General features: G+C 41.3%; 1 protein-coding gene across 3 annotated transcripts in view; it reads right to left on the bottom strand.

The window, feature by feature from the left end:
* Window positions 1–7,374: 7,374 nt before the first annotated feature.
* LOC107107468 (protein phosphatase 1 regulatory subunit 12B-like) overlaps window positions 7,375–14,243 on the bottom strand; it is a 109,387-nt gene continuing 102,518 nt past the window's right edge. For all 3 annotated transcript variants that reach the window (XM_015407771.1, XM_015407776.1, XM_015407775.1), the window contains one exon: window positions 7,375–12,638. In XM_015407771.1, the coding sequence (XP_015263257.1) occupies window positions 12,552–12,638 (87 nt within the window). In that variant the 3' untranslated portion in view covers window positions 7,375–12,551. The remainder of the gene's footprint in view (window positions 12,639–14,243) is intronic.

Genomic DNA, 14,243 nt, shown 5'->3' on the forward strand with positions numbered 1-14,243 from the left:
TCTGGTCTGTTTCTATCTTTAGGAGAAGCTCTGCTACAATATGACAAGAATCAGGTTGCCAACATACTCTTTAAAAGGTTGGCCTGTTCTTGTGCCTTTAAGAGTTGTTTGATGTCTGGAAATATCACCAAGTGAAGCTTTTCCTCTCAGACAAGAACATCAGCTGCCTAATTCTGCCCATGGAATTGCTCTTAAAAGCACAGCCACAGAAGCCAGTGCCAAAGTTGTCAGCCCTCCTGCAAAGGGAGCACATGAACAGAATGGGGCCTTGGACAGAGCTGGCCCACGTGGCACCCACATGTCGTTTGAGAAGGAGCCAAGGCTTCAGAAACGGATTGGCAGTGGCAGAGTGCAGCCACCTCTCTTTCACACACGAACCCTTCAGGTCGACTCCAGTCCCCTCACTTCGGAGTTTATGCCCATCACGGCCCTGCTTCATCTTTCCCTTTCAGTGTGTCATCAGCTCTGCAACACCAACCTCCACCCTCCACTGCCCACAGGAAGCTGCTTTTAATGCCCCCTGCCCTGCCCTCGTGTGGAGTCTGTTTCTGTCTCTATTGTTAAATGGTTATTTTGTAACGATACACGTCTCCTTATTAAAGAAACTAGCTGAAAGAGCCAGCCATGCATTGTGTGACTCTTATTTACTTATTCTTGACTTCTTTATGGAAACCACCGTGAAGAGATTATAGTGACCAGACACTAAGGAGAACAGGGCCCCTGTTCCAAGGGTAGTTTGCACAGCTGTGGCTAGCTGAAACAGGAGTGGGAAAAAGTATCCTCTACTTATAGTATTTGATGACTCTCAAAGGCTTATACCCCCCCCCAAAAAAAAAAAAATTGTTGGTCTCTAAGGTTCTACAGGACTCCAATTTAAACTATTCTGCTGCAGACCAAGATGGTTACCCTCTGAAACTATAATTCCAAGCACTCCAATCCTGAGGGAAATGCCAGCTGTTGTTTCTCTCACCTCAAAGTAGTACTTCCCCCCTTCTGTTTTTCTTGGCTATAGTATTTGCCATCGGATACAAGACAAACTACTTGGACTATCTAGATTGTACATCTTCTGGTCATGCTGTTGGGATTTTTAAAGTTTTTGTGTGTAGCCAGATGAAACACAAAGAGTCCAGCCTGAGCAAGCTTTCCTCATCCTATCCTGCAACAGCTGTTTCTTTTGTTGGTAAACTGAGAAAGTCATGCAGGAAAACAGAGTGGTGTGTGGGCACATACATTCCAGTTTCCGTATTCACAAAAAATTGCTGGATTGGAAAGTATCTAGAAACTTGAATGTTGGAAGCAGAAATTAATTGGCCTCTTGTTCCTAATGGGAAATATTGAAAAGAGAGGGCAATGTTTCAGTAATTAACAGTAGACATTTAGCAACAGTAAACATTTTAGCTTCTGTTTGGGGCAGCCATTAGCTAAATAGTATTAGAGAAATTGGTTTAATTCAGCATTTTTAGATGATGTGCCAAGGAAGCACCTGATATCATCTTCACCCCCAAGGCCAGGGGTCAGCAGCCTTTTACCATTAAAGAGCCAAAGAATTCAGCACAAGAGATCGAAGAGCCTGACTAAGAAAGCCAGTTTACATAACTGAAGCTATATGTTAATATGATTGATAATTGACATATTGGTTCATAGTCCATAAAACTTCTGCAGCCCAAACAGTGGCTGTTGCAAGTCCTTTATGAGGAAGTGGCACTCATGAGGTCTCACAATAATAAATACAACACAGGAGCAATGAGCATGTTTGCTTGGGTGCACTGGAACAAATGTGGGCTTTAGATCACATTTAGATTCTTGGCAAATGTGAACTATTTCCTTTTTCTGTACAACATTGGTAAGGAGCTCTGCAGTCCATTGCAAATATTTGCCTGACATTCCCTCTGTAGCCTGGTTATTCTACTATCCCATCTACCCCTCCAATAGACTTTGACTTAGACGTTTCATTTTCTTTTTTAAAGAGTCATGTTTGGCTCTGTACTAAGTCACATTAGAATTTGGAAATGGACTTCTGATTTAGGTGTGAGAACTATAATATGTCTAGTGAGGGTTTTCTCTCTTCCTCTGGTATAGTGGTTAATATAGTTGGACTAGTATATGGAAGACCCAGGTTTGAATCTCTCTTTGTGCCATGAAAGCTCACTGGGTGGCCTTGTACCAGTCGCACTGTCTCAGCCTAATCTACCTCACAGGGTTGTTGTGAGGATAAAATGGATGAAAGGAGACTGCTGGTTTAGGTCTCCATTGGGGAGAAAGGATAAATGCATTAAATAAGTAAAATCGATTAAAAGCAAAAACAGGGTGTGTTTGAGTGCATTTAGAAATAGGAGTCTCTTATGAAACAGTCGGTACCGTATTTCAACAGCCCATCCCGCAAACTGTCTTGTATGATCATTCCTTTGCCCCAGTGTGCCAAGCTGTCATTTAGAAGAAGAAGAAGAACTAGAGCACAGGTGGGAAGATAACAGCCTGTGGACCGCATGCTAAATCCCTCCCCCCAAGTTCCTTGCTTTACAAGAAGCCTCAGGGACTGGACTGCTGCGTGGGTTGGTGGGCAGATGCTCCCACATGCCAATTAAACAGCCTGCGTGCCATCATGAGCAGCAGAGCAGGCTGCTGCCTGAGCTGGAAGAGCCAGCATCCAACTCAAAGCCCTGAAAAGTGGGTGGAGATCCAGAGGTGGCCCTCAGGTCAATTTTTTTAATCCCCTAGATAGACAGGCCTTTTCTACAAACTGAGGGGACCCCCCACAGCCTCCAATGATTTTTTGGGGGGGGATTGGGGTTGTTTTAAACTGCAAACCTTCCCCTCAATTATCAGGGGTTCTAAAGGTAGCAAATGTATATTGGGTTTCTTGCCATGAGGTAAGTTTTGTGGTGAGCAAATAGAATATGGAATCACTGACGCAGGAGTTTTATACAAACCACACACAGATTTATTTACAGGCTGGTTTCAAAGAACAGATCAGTAGCACAAGTCTCCAGGTAGCCAAAGGAGAAACCTGGCGGAGGCACATGAATTAAAACTAGCTGTGGCTTCAGAGAGTAGTCTGAATTTTCTTTAACGCTTTCAGGCACAAACGGGCTTCTACTGACTAGCCACTAGATTGGATCCTCTCTCACACACAGGATTCCAGCTGCCCTTTCCCAGCAGTCAGACAAAATGGTACAAGGTCTGCTCATCACCAGAGACCTAGCAATCGGGTACTCTTATTCTCTCTCAGAGGTAGAGCTAAACACTTCCCTCCGGCTGCTCTTTTCCTGAGCCAGACCTGAGCTCTCACTGCTCTCTCTCTCTCTCTGAGGCAGAACTGAACTCCTTCCACGCGCTCCTTGAGGCAGACCTGAACTAAACTCCTGCTGTGCTTCCGCTCCAACATTCCATTCTCCTCCTGAAGGATGACTAGATGCTGGAGCATCACTCCCATACGCTCAAGTGAGTGGCTGTGTTCCCCTTCAGGGGCAGGACAGTTTCCTGTCCGTCACACCTGGAGCCTAAAGCAAGGACTGTCATCATCACTCCTGTGTCTCATCCTGCACTAAACCAACTACCTACTTGGTGTCTTTGTCCTCACATGCCCCTCTGTGTGTTCATCTGTTGGAATCTAACTTCACACAGCTGCATTCTGTGGGATCTATTTGTCTGTCCTTGGACTTATTCTCAAGTGAGGAGTGGTGCCACCCTATCAGCTTCTCACTCAACAGCAGGATAAGCCAGAAGCCTACACTATAGCCAACCCAGAAAACTATTTAGTGAAGATAACTATGTGTATTACGGTGAGGCCAGAGCCCATAAGTTAGCACACTTGACTCCCCCCCCCACCCAGAGGTCTTGAGAAGAGGTACAATGGGTAATCTGTGGAAAGTCACACTGGACCATCTTTAAATGTTACTTCCTGGATCAAAATGGATGCTTCTATTTAATTGATTTGGGTTTTCCTAGGGGGGTTCTTTCCCCCTCTCTATATGCCATATACATAGCTGGTGGCAGTTTTCTATCAGTGTTTTTCATTAAAAGCTCAAGCCTGTGTATTTGATGGCATTTAGCCTCCTACCTCAGAGTAAGTAAGTTTATTAAGAACAGTCATAAGACCAGCAAAATGAACCAAAATATTAAACACAGAGTCTACAACATAAGAACCTTACAAGCTTAATTCCTAAAATACCACACCGGTCAATTCCATCATTAATGGCTTGAGTTACAGTACATTGCGCTTTTTAATTGCCAAGTAACAATATTTAGCAACATTGCGTGTGACAGAATCATAAGTATCAGCCAGTAAGAACTTCATCAAGCATTCCTCGGCATATGTAAGATAATTAGCCAGGGGTTTAAAACGTGCGAGAAGGGGTATCAGCAGCTGCTGTCTCTCTTCATCATACATAGGACAATGGAGTAATATATGGGCGGCCGACTCCACCTGTTCTAACAGACAGGAGCAAATTCTCTGGTGCATGGGAGTCCGGGTATATCTACCATAAAGTACTGCTGAGGGTAACACATCGAGCCGTGCTCTAGTAAATGCCCATCTATGGTTAGGGTTTTTTATAAGTCCAAGGTAAGATGCGGCATTTAAACTTGGTCCCTGCTGTAATCTCTTATAATAGGAAGGCAGGGCTGCATAGTCGTTTTGTGTTTCAATATCCTTAAATCTTTGGTATATTAAATTCTTTGCATGCTGCAGACCTCCCTCTAGCAGATTTTCAGGATCTAACCCAATTAGTTTCAATTTATCTACTACTCTAAGAGCCCATTGGGGATATGGTGTTGATGCCAAAAGATCAGGAATAAGTCCCACTGGATTCAAATGGGACTTAACCCAATAATTACTCCTCTGAATCCAAATATTCAGTGTAACAGTAGATAAACCTGCTTCTTGTCTTAAACTCAAATTTGCAGTACCTTTTGGGATGTTGAAAAGTGCTCGAAGGAATTTCGATTGTACTACCTCTAGATCTTTAAATTTACTCTCTGCTAGTATTTGTGTTCCATATATCATTTGTGGGAGAACTTTGCTCAAGAATAATTTAAGAGCAGCCGGGACATATTGGGTTCCCTCTTTCCTAAAGAAGCACAATATAGCATTTGCACTCTTTTGTGCGGAACATGCAGCATTTTGGAGATGTCTAGAAGCCTTTCCATTAAATGAGAAGGTTAGTCCCAAATATTTAAAAATTTTAACTTGATCTACCAGTACCCCGTCCATTGACCATTTCATTTCTTTGTATTTTTTATGGAAACGCATGATCTTTGTCTTTGAGTAATTTACAGTAAGAGACTCTTTTTGGCATTGTGCACTAAATTTTTCTAACGCCCTTTTTAGACCTCCTCTAGTACGTGAAAGAAGCACCGTGTCATCTGCATACATTAACACAGGGATTTTTCTTCCCATGCCTCCTACCTCAGAAGAAATGTTTGTTTGCAGGAAACAGTAGCTAGACAAGGGGGAAACCAACTATGAAGATGATGTTAGTTTTGTTAGTTTAAGAGGAGGAATATGCCAGGCATCCATATTTAGAGCTCAACAACCCTAAGAGCTTGTAACAGTGGCACAGTGTATAGAATTTCTTTATGCATGGGTGGGATTGATGAAGGAAGTGTTCATTCTGTACATAAAGGCAGTGGTTGTTCAAGTTCAGATGAGGCTGAGACCTGGGGAAGGAGTTCCTTGCCACTGTGAATTGCTATTTCCCTCTGCCTTCTGAAAACAGCTCCTGTACTGTTCGGGAGGCTTCGGGGATGGCTTCCAACATAGCAGACTCCTTATCAGCAGCTACTTAACACTATTGACACTTTCTGTCAAATTTGGAGTTCTGGCCTGTGGAAGCCCACAGGGAAATCTTTGCAGGTCAGCATATTGATGAAGAGTTCCTTGAAACTGGTGAATTAGAAACAATTTGGACAATTACATACAGAAACTTGAAAGTTTATGTATTTTGGAAGCTACGTATCCATATTTACTTCCCTTGTCAAGGCAAGGCTAGGAAGGTTGTCCTCAGATCTTTCTCATAGACTGTTATACACTTGAGAATTCTATCACCTCATTCTGTGTAAATTGTACTTACTCAGATTCCAGATATTTTTTTGGGGGGAGGGGTTGTCATATTATAATCCTCTCCTTGCTCTGCTAGTTTTCTGTATGAAGGAATATTTTTATGCAGATGAAATTTTCAGAAGATTTTCAGAAACCGTACAGCTCAGAATTATACCACCTGAATCTACCACCCCATTCTTCACACAATACAGAAAGCTGTAGTATTGTAGTACAACAAAAAGGTGTAAGACAGCATAGTGTTTAAGAGAATTAACTGATTCAGCAAGTCCCTGGTTCAAATCTCACTGAAATATCACTGGGTGCTTTAGGCAAGCCACACTTTCCCAGACATTGTAATAGCCTACCTTAAAGAGTTCTTGTGGGAATAGATGTAAAGCACCTCGAATGTGCATGGCAAATAGTATATAAATGTTAAATATTATAAGTATTCATTACATTTCTCTTAGGGAACCATGTGCTTTGTTCTGGTGTACTGGGACTCTACAGAACATACATGAGAGTGGTTCAGCTTCAGCGGGTTTCTTGCCCATCTGCATACTGTTTGTAATATTGTTGGGTCTTCTTAATTTCTGTACTGAGGATACATGCTTTCCCATGGCAAGCAGGCAGCTGCTTTCTGGGTGTACTGTAATAAACTAATTAGTGATTAAATGAAATAATCCAGCCCCCACTCCCCAAAACTGTATCGGTACCAGAGTAGCATACTCATTAAGGGCTTAGTGATTCTCAGGTTGTGTCTAGATGACAAACAAACCTTGGTCTTCCATGCTCACGCCATGGGCAAGGCTTCATGGTTTATTCTCACAAATCTTGGGTTGTGCACGGCTGGAACAAGTTAAGAAGACTCAGATTCCTTCCTTGTTCTTACTCAAACTCTCAGTTCTTCTAGTTTGTATCACTGGTTTTTTTCCAAGCCAGCGTTTTCATATTTTTCACCTAACTAGGACAACATGACCTCAGAGAATCAACACTCTTATTTGAGTGATGAACAATAAGGCAATTTTTACTTCCTCAGAAGAGTCAGCAGAAGGGAAATTTCCTCTGTGAAGAAGTTACTTTTGTAACCAAACACAAAAAGCCGCCTCAGTTGGCCCATCAGTTTTTTTAGTCCGGTGTTATCTACTCAGACAGGCAGTAGCTCTCCATGGTTCCAGGCAGGGTCTGTCCCAGACTTGCTCCCAAGATCTTTACCTGGAGATGCTGGACACTGATCTTAGCACCTTCTCGTGGAAAGCAGGTGCTCTATTATTGAGTCATGCCCCCCAGCAGAGCATCAAGAAAACACACCCCTCCCTATTTAGGAAGATCCAGGCAGTGTTAAAGCACTTATTTATTCATTTATAAATACTGTTGTGTTTACAAGCATCATATAGCTGTGAATATTATTCCCAAACTTTCAAACATAATACTTCGAACGCTATATAACAATCAGTAAAACAAAAATCATTCATCTCAGAGTTTGAAAGGCCACTCAAAAAGTTGCATAAAAATACATTCTTTCCCACCACTCACAGGCTAGTCTTTTCTCCAAGTACTGTATTTACACAAATCTGTAAAACTCTCCTTAAAACAGATAATTACAGAATACTCGCTGCTCAGGAAGTTAGCAAGCCAACAGCAGAACACCACACTCTCTTCCCCAGGAGTTAGCATTTTAAGGGAGTTCTCCTTGCTAGGATCCTCAACAGCATGAACAAAGGGTGGTGGGGGAAGCACAACAGGTTTTGCAGCAATGGATTAGGCCCTGCTGTTGATCAGTTTTATTGAGGATAGTTAAAAAGATATATTTACCAACTCATCTCAGAGAGAGAGAGGAAATTAGCGCCATGGGAAAGAAACGAGAAGGACAGAAGTGACCATGGATGTAGCTAATTTCAAGTACCAACACTTGTGAGCTGTTCAGGGGTACCCTTGGTATGGAGCTCTTCTTGGGACATGCTGCCTCAAGTAGTCAAGCCACACAAAAGTATTTTTAAAACATGAAGGCAAATGTGATCCAAGCCTAACACAATCCAAGAAAAGGCCCCAGAGATTTATAAATTCAAAGCAAAGAAGTCTTCTTTCAAGAGAATATTACATTCTTTTTCATATATCTGACCATAGGAGGAACTACATACACAAGTGCTGGACTTAGGAGCTGCCCTGTGCTTTAGCTCAGCTACAATGTCAGCTGCTTAAGATGAAAGCACGGAGAAAAGGGACCTACAGCAAACCCATCGCGCAGCCTCAGGACTCTTGGAAAGGCTGTATAAAAGGTGCAGCCAGTGCAAGTGACAGAACTATGATCTCAGCAAGGAAGGGAGGCTTCAAAATACCTGAGAAGTATTACCAAAGCAGATTCAGTTACTGATGCACACAAAGCTACAAGAAAGACATTAGGAAAGAGTCAAAATCCAAGGTGGGATGCAAAGTGTATCATCACAGGTAACCCTCCATCTTTAAAAACAATGCTAGTAGTTATGTGGTAAGCAAGACTATATATGTTGTGTTCCTGTCCTAAGTTGGTAAACTGACCATATTTTCCTCTCTATGATCACACATTAAGCTTAACCTTTGCCTGGGAATTCACTTGAGGCAACATTTGGCCACAGCAACAATACATTTTATCCTGAACCTTTCCAATTGTCCCATTCTTCAGACACCAATGGACCTGACTTTCCTGTAATATCAAGCAAATTGTTGTCTCCTGTCTGCCTAAGCACAGCTAGAGCTAGTCTTATCATTCCTTGTGACTCCATGGGAATAAGAGCTTTAAACACTAATGAACAGCCACACTGATGGTGGGGGGTTCACCTATATGGAAGTGATAAGATACCAATTACTATGCTGTCAGGTCTTTATAGGGCTGTCATGTAGACAAAAACCCATCAACCAATCTGACTTTATTTGACAGAACATAGCACACTCATAACACTTCCCTTCTTACAGGTATGCCATTCAATGACTGGCTGAAACACATCTGTTCAGTTCCTTAGACTTGTCCATAAATCCTCTGCTAACATCAAACCAATACAGATATGATGAGAGCTGCTACTACACTGTACTTGGTCAACTGTCATTAGATATAGCTGAAGCCACTCTGAAAACATACTTGCTCTTGCAGCTTATACCTCTATTGTTCATTTGACAATGTTTCCCACTAACTGCTCAGCCTTTATTCACTATCACAACTGTACACCACTATTTCTAAAATACATCACAGCCCCTCTTAACCCAAGTCAGCCACAGAATGTCAGCTCTTGAGACTTCTTTATACAAATGTCTATTTAGTTCTTTCTGCATGCCTCCAGTGTCACCTGAAACTTCACTCTGACCAACAATTCCGCCCATTACATTTATGATTTGTGGGTAACAAAGCTGGTCCTATTTCCCTATTTCTTCCTTACTCAGAGAAAGGCTTCCTAATTCAAAGAAATAGTTGCAGAGAAAATTCAGCTTTGCTGTGGAAGAGGTTTATAAGACCATATACATGCATACGGCTTGTGATGTACATCTTAGCTATAAAAGCTTTTAAGGGTAAGAAAGCAGTATAGAAGAGAGCTCCACTGAGAAGTTTAAAGAAAACTCTTCCAGTGCCCACAGCTTGAATGCCCATATAAGCCCACTCAGACTAAGATTTCAATAGTTTCTCTCTACAACCTGCAATTTATGCAGAGAACATCCTAGCATACTCCATAATCATACCATTAAATAAAATCCTTCTGAACACTAAAATTTACTGGTATTAAGCCATCATTATCCAGTAACAGTAATTTTGCCTCTCTGGATTTTCTTGGTTAAAACCAGAGGCAAATCTACCTGTGTGAGAGCTAACTTCATCAGGAAAGTTTGCTCCATCATTTAAAACCTATATTAAAATAACTGTTTATTTTAGTGCTGGGATAAAAACAGGTTCTCAATTGATTTACTTGGAAAAGCCCTTGATATTTTACCAAGGGAGACAACGCTGAGCACTGAACAGGGAAAAGTGTATCAGAACGCATATCTTGCAGTCCAGAATGTCCAGCTGCATGACAACTGCCGACAATGACCCTCTGGGATATATTGATGCCATTTTTTCTCTAGCACCAAGTTAGTACTTTGGCTAGTCAAATGGATTAATTTGTTCACACAATTTCCAACCTAGACAGGGTGCAAGTTTATATACTGGATCCTAACTTTAGTCCTCCATATGGCACCAACTTTCATGTTTCCTAAATCCTATATGCGCTAGTATAGTTTTGCCATTAAGGTCATACAGATGAAACTGTGTGAATGGTTTAATCATATTACAGTAGGAACTGACTACAGCAGAATATAGATCATCACTACAGAATGGATTATAACTGACTGTTTATGACAAACAGGATCAGCTGAAATTTCTTGCCCATATAAAAATCTGCCAGATAATGAGCTAGCATGCCTGAGACTTGGAAAGTATCACTCACAGAGAGGTCAGGACATACTTTAGCCCCTAACTGCATAAAGAAGGTACTGGTTCTTGGGTTATCTAGGTCTGGGACAAGAAGTGGAAAGTAAGGTAAGCATCAAAAACTCTAAACATACAAAGGTCGGTTTATAAGAGCAATGGATCATATCAATAGAAGTATAAGGAATTGCACAATATAATTGACCCATCAAAAAACCTGAATGTGTGTTCTTCAAAAAGAGTTTGAATGCAAGACAATATCCCAGGCTACTGAAAAACTCAGGTTTTAGTTTCTTTCTGTTCAAAATTGATATGCAAAAACATTCACTATACTAGAGTTTGAAACCAAAGGAAAGAAGCAACTCTATTGGCCAATCCAGACATGGGGATGACTGGCTCTTAAGAGAATTCACTGCAATTCTGTCCAATTGATGGGAATGCAAACATCTGGGTTGGGAACATCCAAAGATTATGAAGGCCAACTATACTTTTGTCTAGAAGGTGATCCATAGTAAAGCAAACATAGATGGACATCTTGCCCCACTGAACACTGCTAGGAGTGTCCTACCTTGACAGAACTCACAAATCTAGTAGTGAGTGGCTAGTCTCAGTTCCCACTGGTTCTTTTCTAAGCAATGGTGAGAAAGTTATACCAAAGCCAAGGTATCTGAAGACTCAAATAGCTTCATGAAAACAACAGCATGTCTTGGAAGAGGAAGAACACATGGGGGGAAAACCAGCCTACTGAACAAGGTAACATGTTATAGACCAGGACTCTTCACTAGGATCTGCAGGTAAAAGCTGGTTCTTAAAAACAGCAAAACATGTCATATGAAACAGTCACATTTTAAGAATTCATGACAGTCATTTACAGTAAATACAGAAAACAGGGTCTGAGCAATGCAAATCCTGCTGGTAATTTCCTTACTAGATATAAAACGTGAATGAATTTATGACAGGCAAAATGACTGCGGTATCAGATATTATGCAGAATGTTCAAGTCTTTCCATCAGGATTGAGGACCCTCACTTCCCACAGTGATAAGCATCTCTACTCAGTTTCTCTACATCTCCTGCTTTTAACTCCCCAAACACTTTTATACCTTCAACTGATTTCACGATCCATTGAAAATTTACCATAGTTATACAACATGTTTGACTAGATATTCAAAGGGCTTTTTCATGCAGTAAGTGTCAAAAAGGAGTGTGCTGTTTTGCTAATAAAAGGCGTGTTGGTGTCTTGTATATATGTTTTGCCTGCATGGATAATTCACAGAACTTGGTAAACCATTCTGCTGGTAAATACTTTCTCATTTGAATCATGAGGGCAAAATGTTAGCTGAAGAAGGTGGATGCTAAAAAAAAATTGTATTAAACTATGCCAGCAAAGGTTATCACAGAAAGAAACAGTATAGGAAGCATAATGAGGTGGGTTGCAGAGGAAAAGAAAAACAGAGGAAACACTAATTTAGATCCCAAAGTTAAGTTAGATTTAAAATCTTAAATTAAATAAGTCAGTCAGCTACTGAGACACAAGGAGAACCCAGATCTCCAAGCCAAGTAACTGTTGTCATAGACTCTCAGAGAAATAAGTCACTGTGGCATTCACAGCATTGCAGACTCCCATACATCTTCAAGACAATTCCCAGTCTCACTCCCTATCCCCTACTCCACCACCTTAAGACATGTTGGATCAACAAAGTATAGTCATTTCCATATAACTTATTACAGTAGATGCTTCTTTCCATGGGGTTATGGTGGACGGAAATAGGGCTTACAGCAGATTGTTGGGGTAGCTCAGAGGAGACTAACCCATTCTTTGTCCCTTGGAACGATGGGATTATTTCAACATTCTAAAAATAATAAAATTGGTGGTTGGATATGCCATGCATTTGAGGGCAAAGGGATGCGCATTGTGCAATATGAGAAAGCCCAGCAAGGTGCAAGGTAGCAGAGGGCGTGACCAACTGTTCCATCTCGAAAACTCCAGAAGTTCTTTCAACCGGAGGATCAAAAGCAAGTGGCAGGGTTGGCAGCTTGTGCACATAAGTCCTCTCTTCATATCCCTCCTCTGCTCAGTGTACTATTTTGAGAGTTTACTGATGACTCGGATGAGGGCTCCATTTTCGTCTTTCAGCCGCTGATTGTCTGACTTCAGATCTGTCAAAACCTGTTCAGATAGAAGATACATGTTAATTATTTAAACATAGTTTGCCCTCAGATTCCTCATACAGCTAATGGTCGTTCTTTGCAGCCACAGTGGTGAAGAGGCATACAGTCATCTAATATTCATTTTTTTTAAAAAAATCTCAGAAGCAGGTAAGGGTGTCCATGCAGTATAGTCCCCATAAATCAATCCAGTTGCATTATATCCTCTAAGAGGGAAAACAGAATTGACCGTTCAGTCCTTACATATGGAGAATAGCAGCTACTCAAGTGAGCATGTTAAGTTACACCACACACTGATTAACATTAGTAAACTGAGGACAATACAACCACAAATATTACTGGGCAAGATTAAGGCTTGGAGAATGATGGTAATCTAGCACAGCTTTAGCCCCCCCCCTCCAGATACTTGTACTCCTTTGCTTTCCCTAAGGTTAGGAAACATACTTAATTTGTTGCACTGTGCCTTAAAATGCATGATATAGTGCAAGACAGATCAGGGTGCAGAACCCCAGAACACTTACAGCAGTTTCATACAATATTCATATTGCGTAGTTACTGATGACAAAGAGTCTGGTTGTAGAAGACTTCTACTGCACGTTTTCCTCATAAGACATGATTACTATGTATGTTTACTATCCAAACCCACCCTTTCAATGCCTCAGAGAAAAACACACGCACATTCCCCCCCTCCCCTGTTGCCTACGAAGGGATTGGTTTATGAAGGGACTGGTTTTTAGTGTTCTTCAGGCAAAGTCCTCAAATACCTTCCATTAAAATCATCACCAGTGTTATTATCTGAAGGAAGTCCGTTTCTAAACAAATGAACAATACCCTAATAAGACACAGGCTTCATTTTAATTTAATATGTTCATAGGAATGGCAGGCTACACAAGCAAAGAGAGTTAATACTGGATGCCTAGAAATACCAAGCAATTCTGAGTCACAGGACACCCAAGAATGATGTATTTTGAGCTAGGAGAGAAGCTTGAGATTATTATGCCTTTAGTAACTGGGGTACTATGCAATGGTTGTGGTAAGAGCTTGCTTTCCAGACCCCTGAGCATTTTGCCAGCCACATCAAGCTCCCAGGAATTTCTAAAGACCGGCTTTTGTTGAGAGAAATGTCCAGGTGCCCATGTGATGAAGGATACTGAAACAATACTTTATACAGTCCAAAGCCATAGGTCCTATGGAGGGAAGACCAGCTATCAGTGCTAGCAATATAAAACCACTGAGAGACAGTTCAAACATGACATGTTTATGTGTACAGCTGTGTAACCACAAGAGTGATGTGGTTCAGAAAGAGTCTACTGGCAGAAAGAAGGGATAGTGTGTAATGGTGGCCAATGGAGCATATCATACTTCCCTCTTGGAAATGTGAAGGCCCAGAAAAGATTGGGGGGAGGAGCATTCTATTCCCAGAGGAAATGTTGGAGAGCACCAGAAAAATCTTGTGACATAGTCTTTCTTTGGGAATGAGTGACATGACCTTAGAAAAAAATACTACTCACTCAAAACATAATGGGAAGGTTTGCAAGCAAGGCAATGCATCAGAGAATAATTTATCTGTATACTGTAGTAATATAATATCCAAGATGCATTTCTG

Source organism: Gekko japonicus, unplaced genomic scaffold, assembly GCF_001447785.1.
Source record: "Gekko japonicus isolate JY-2015 unplaced genomic scaffold, Gekko_japonicus_V1.1 scaffold2690, whole genome shotgun sequence".
Taxonomy (NCBI): domain Eukaryota; kingdom Metazoa; phylum Chordata; class Lepidosauria; order Squamata; family Gekkonidae; genus Gekko; species Gekko japonicus.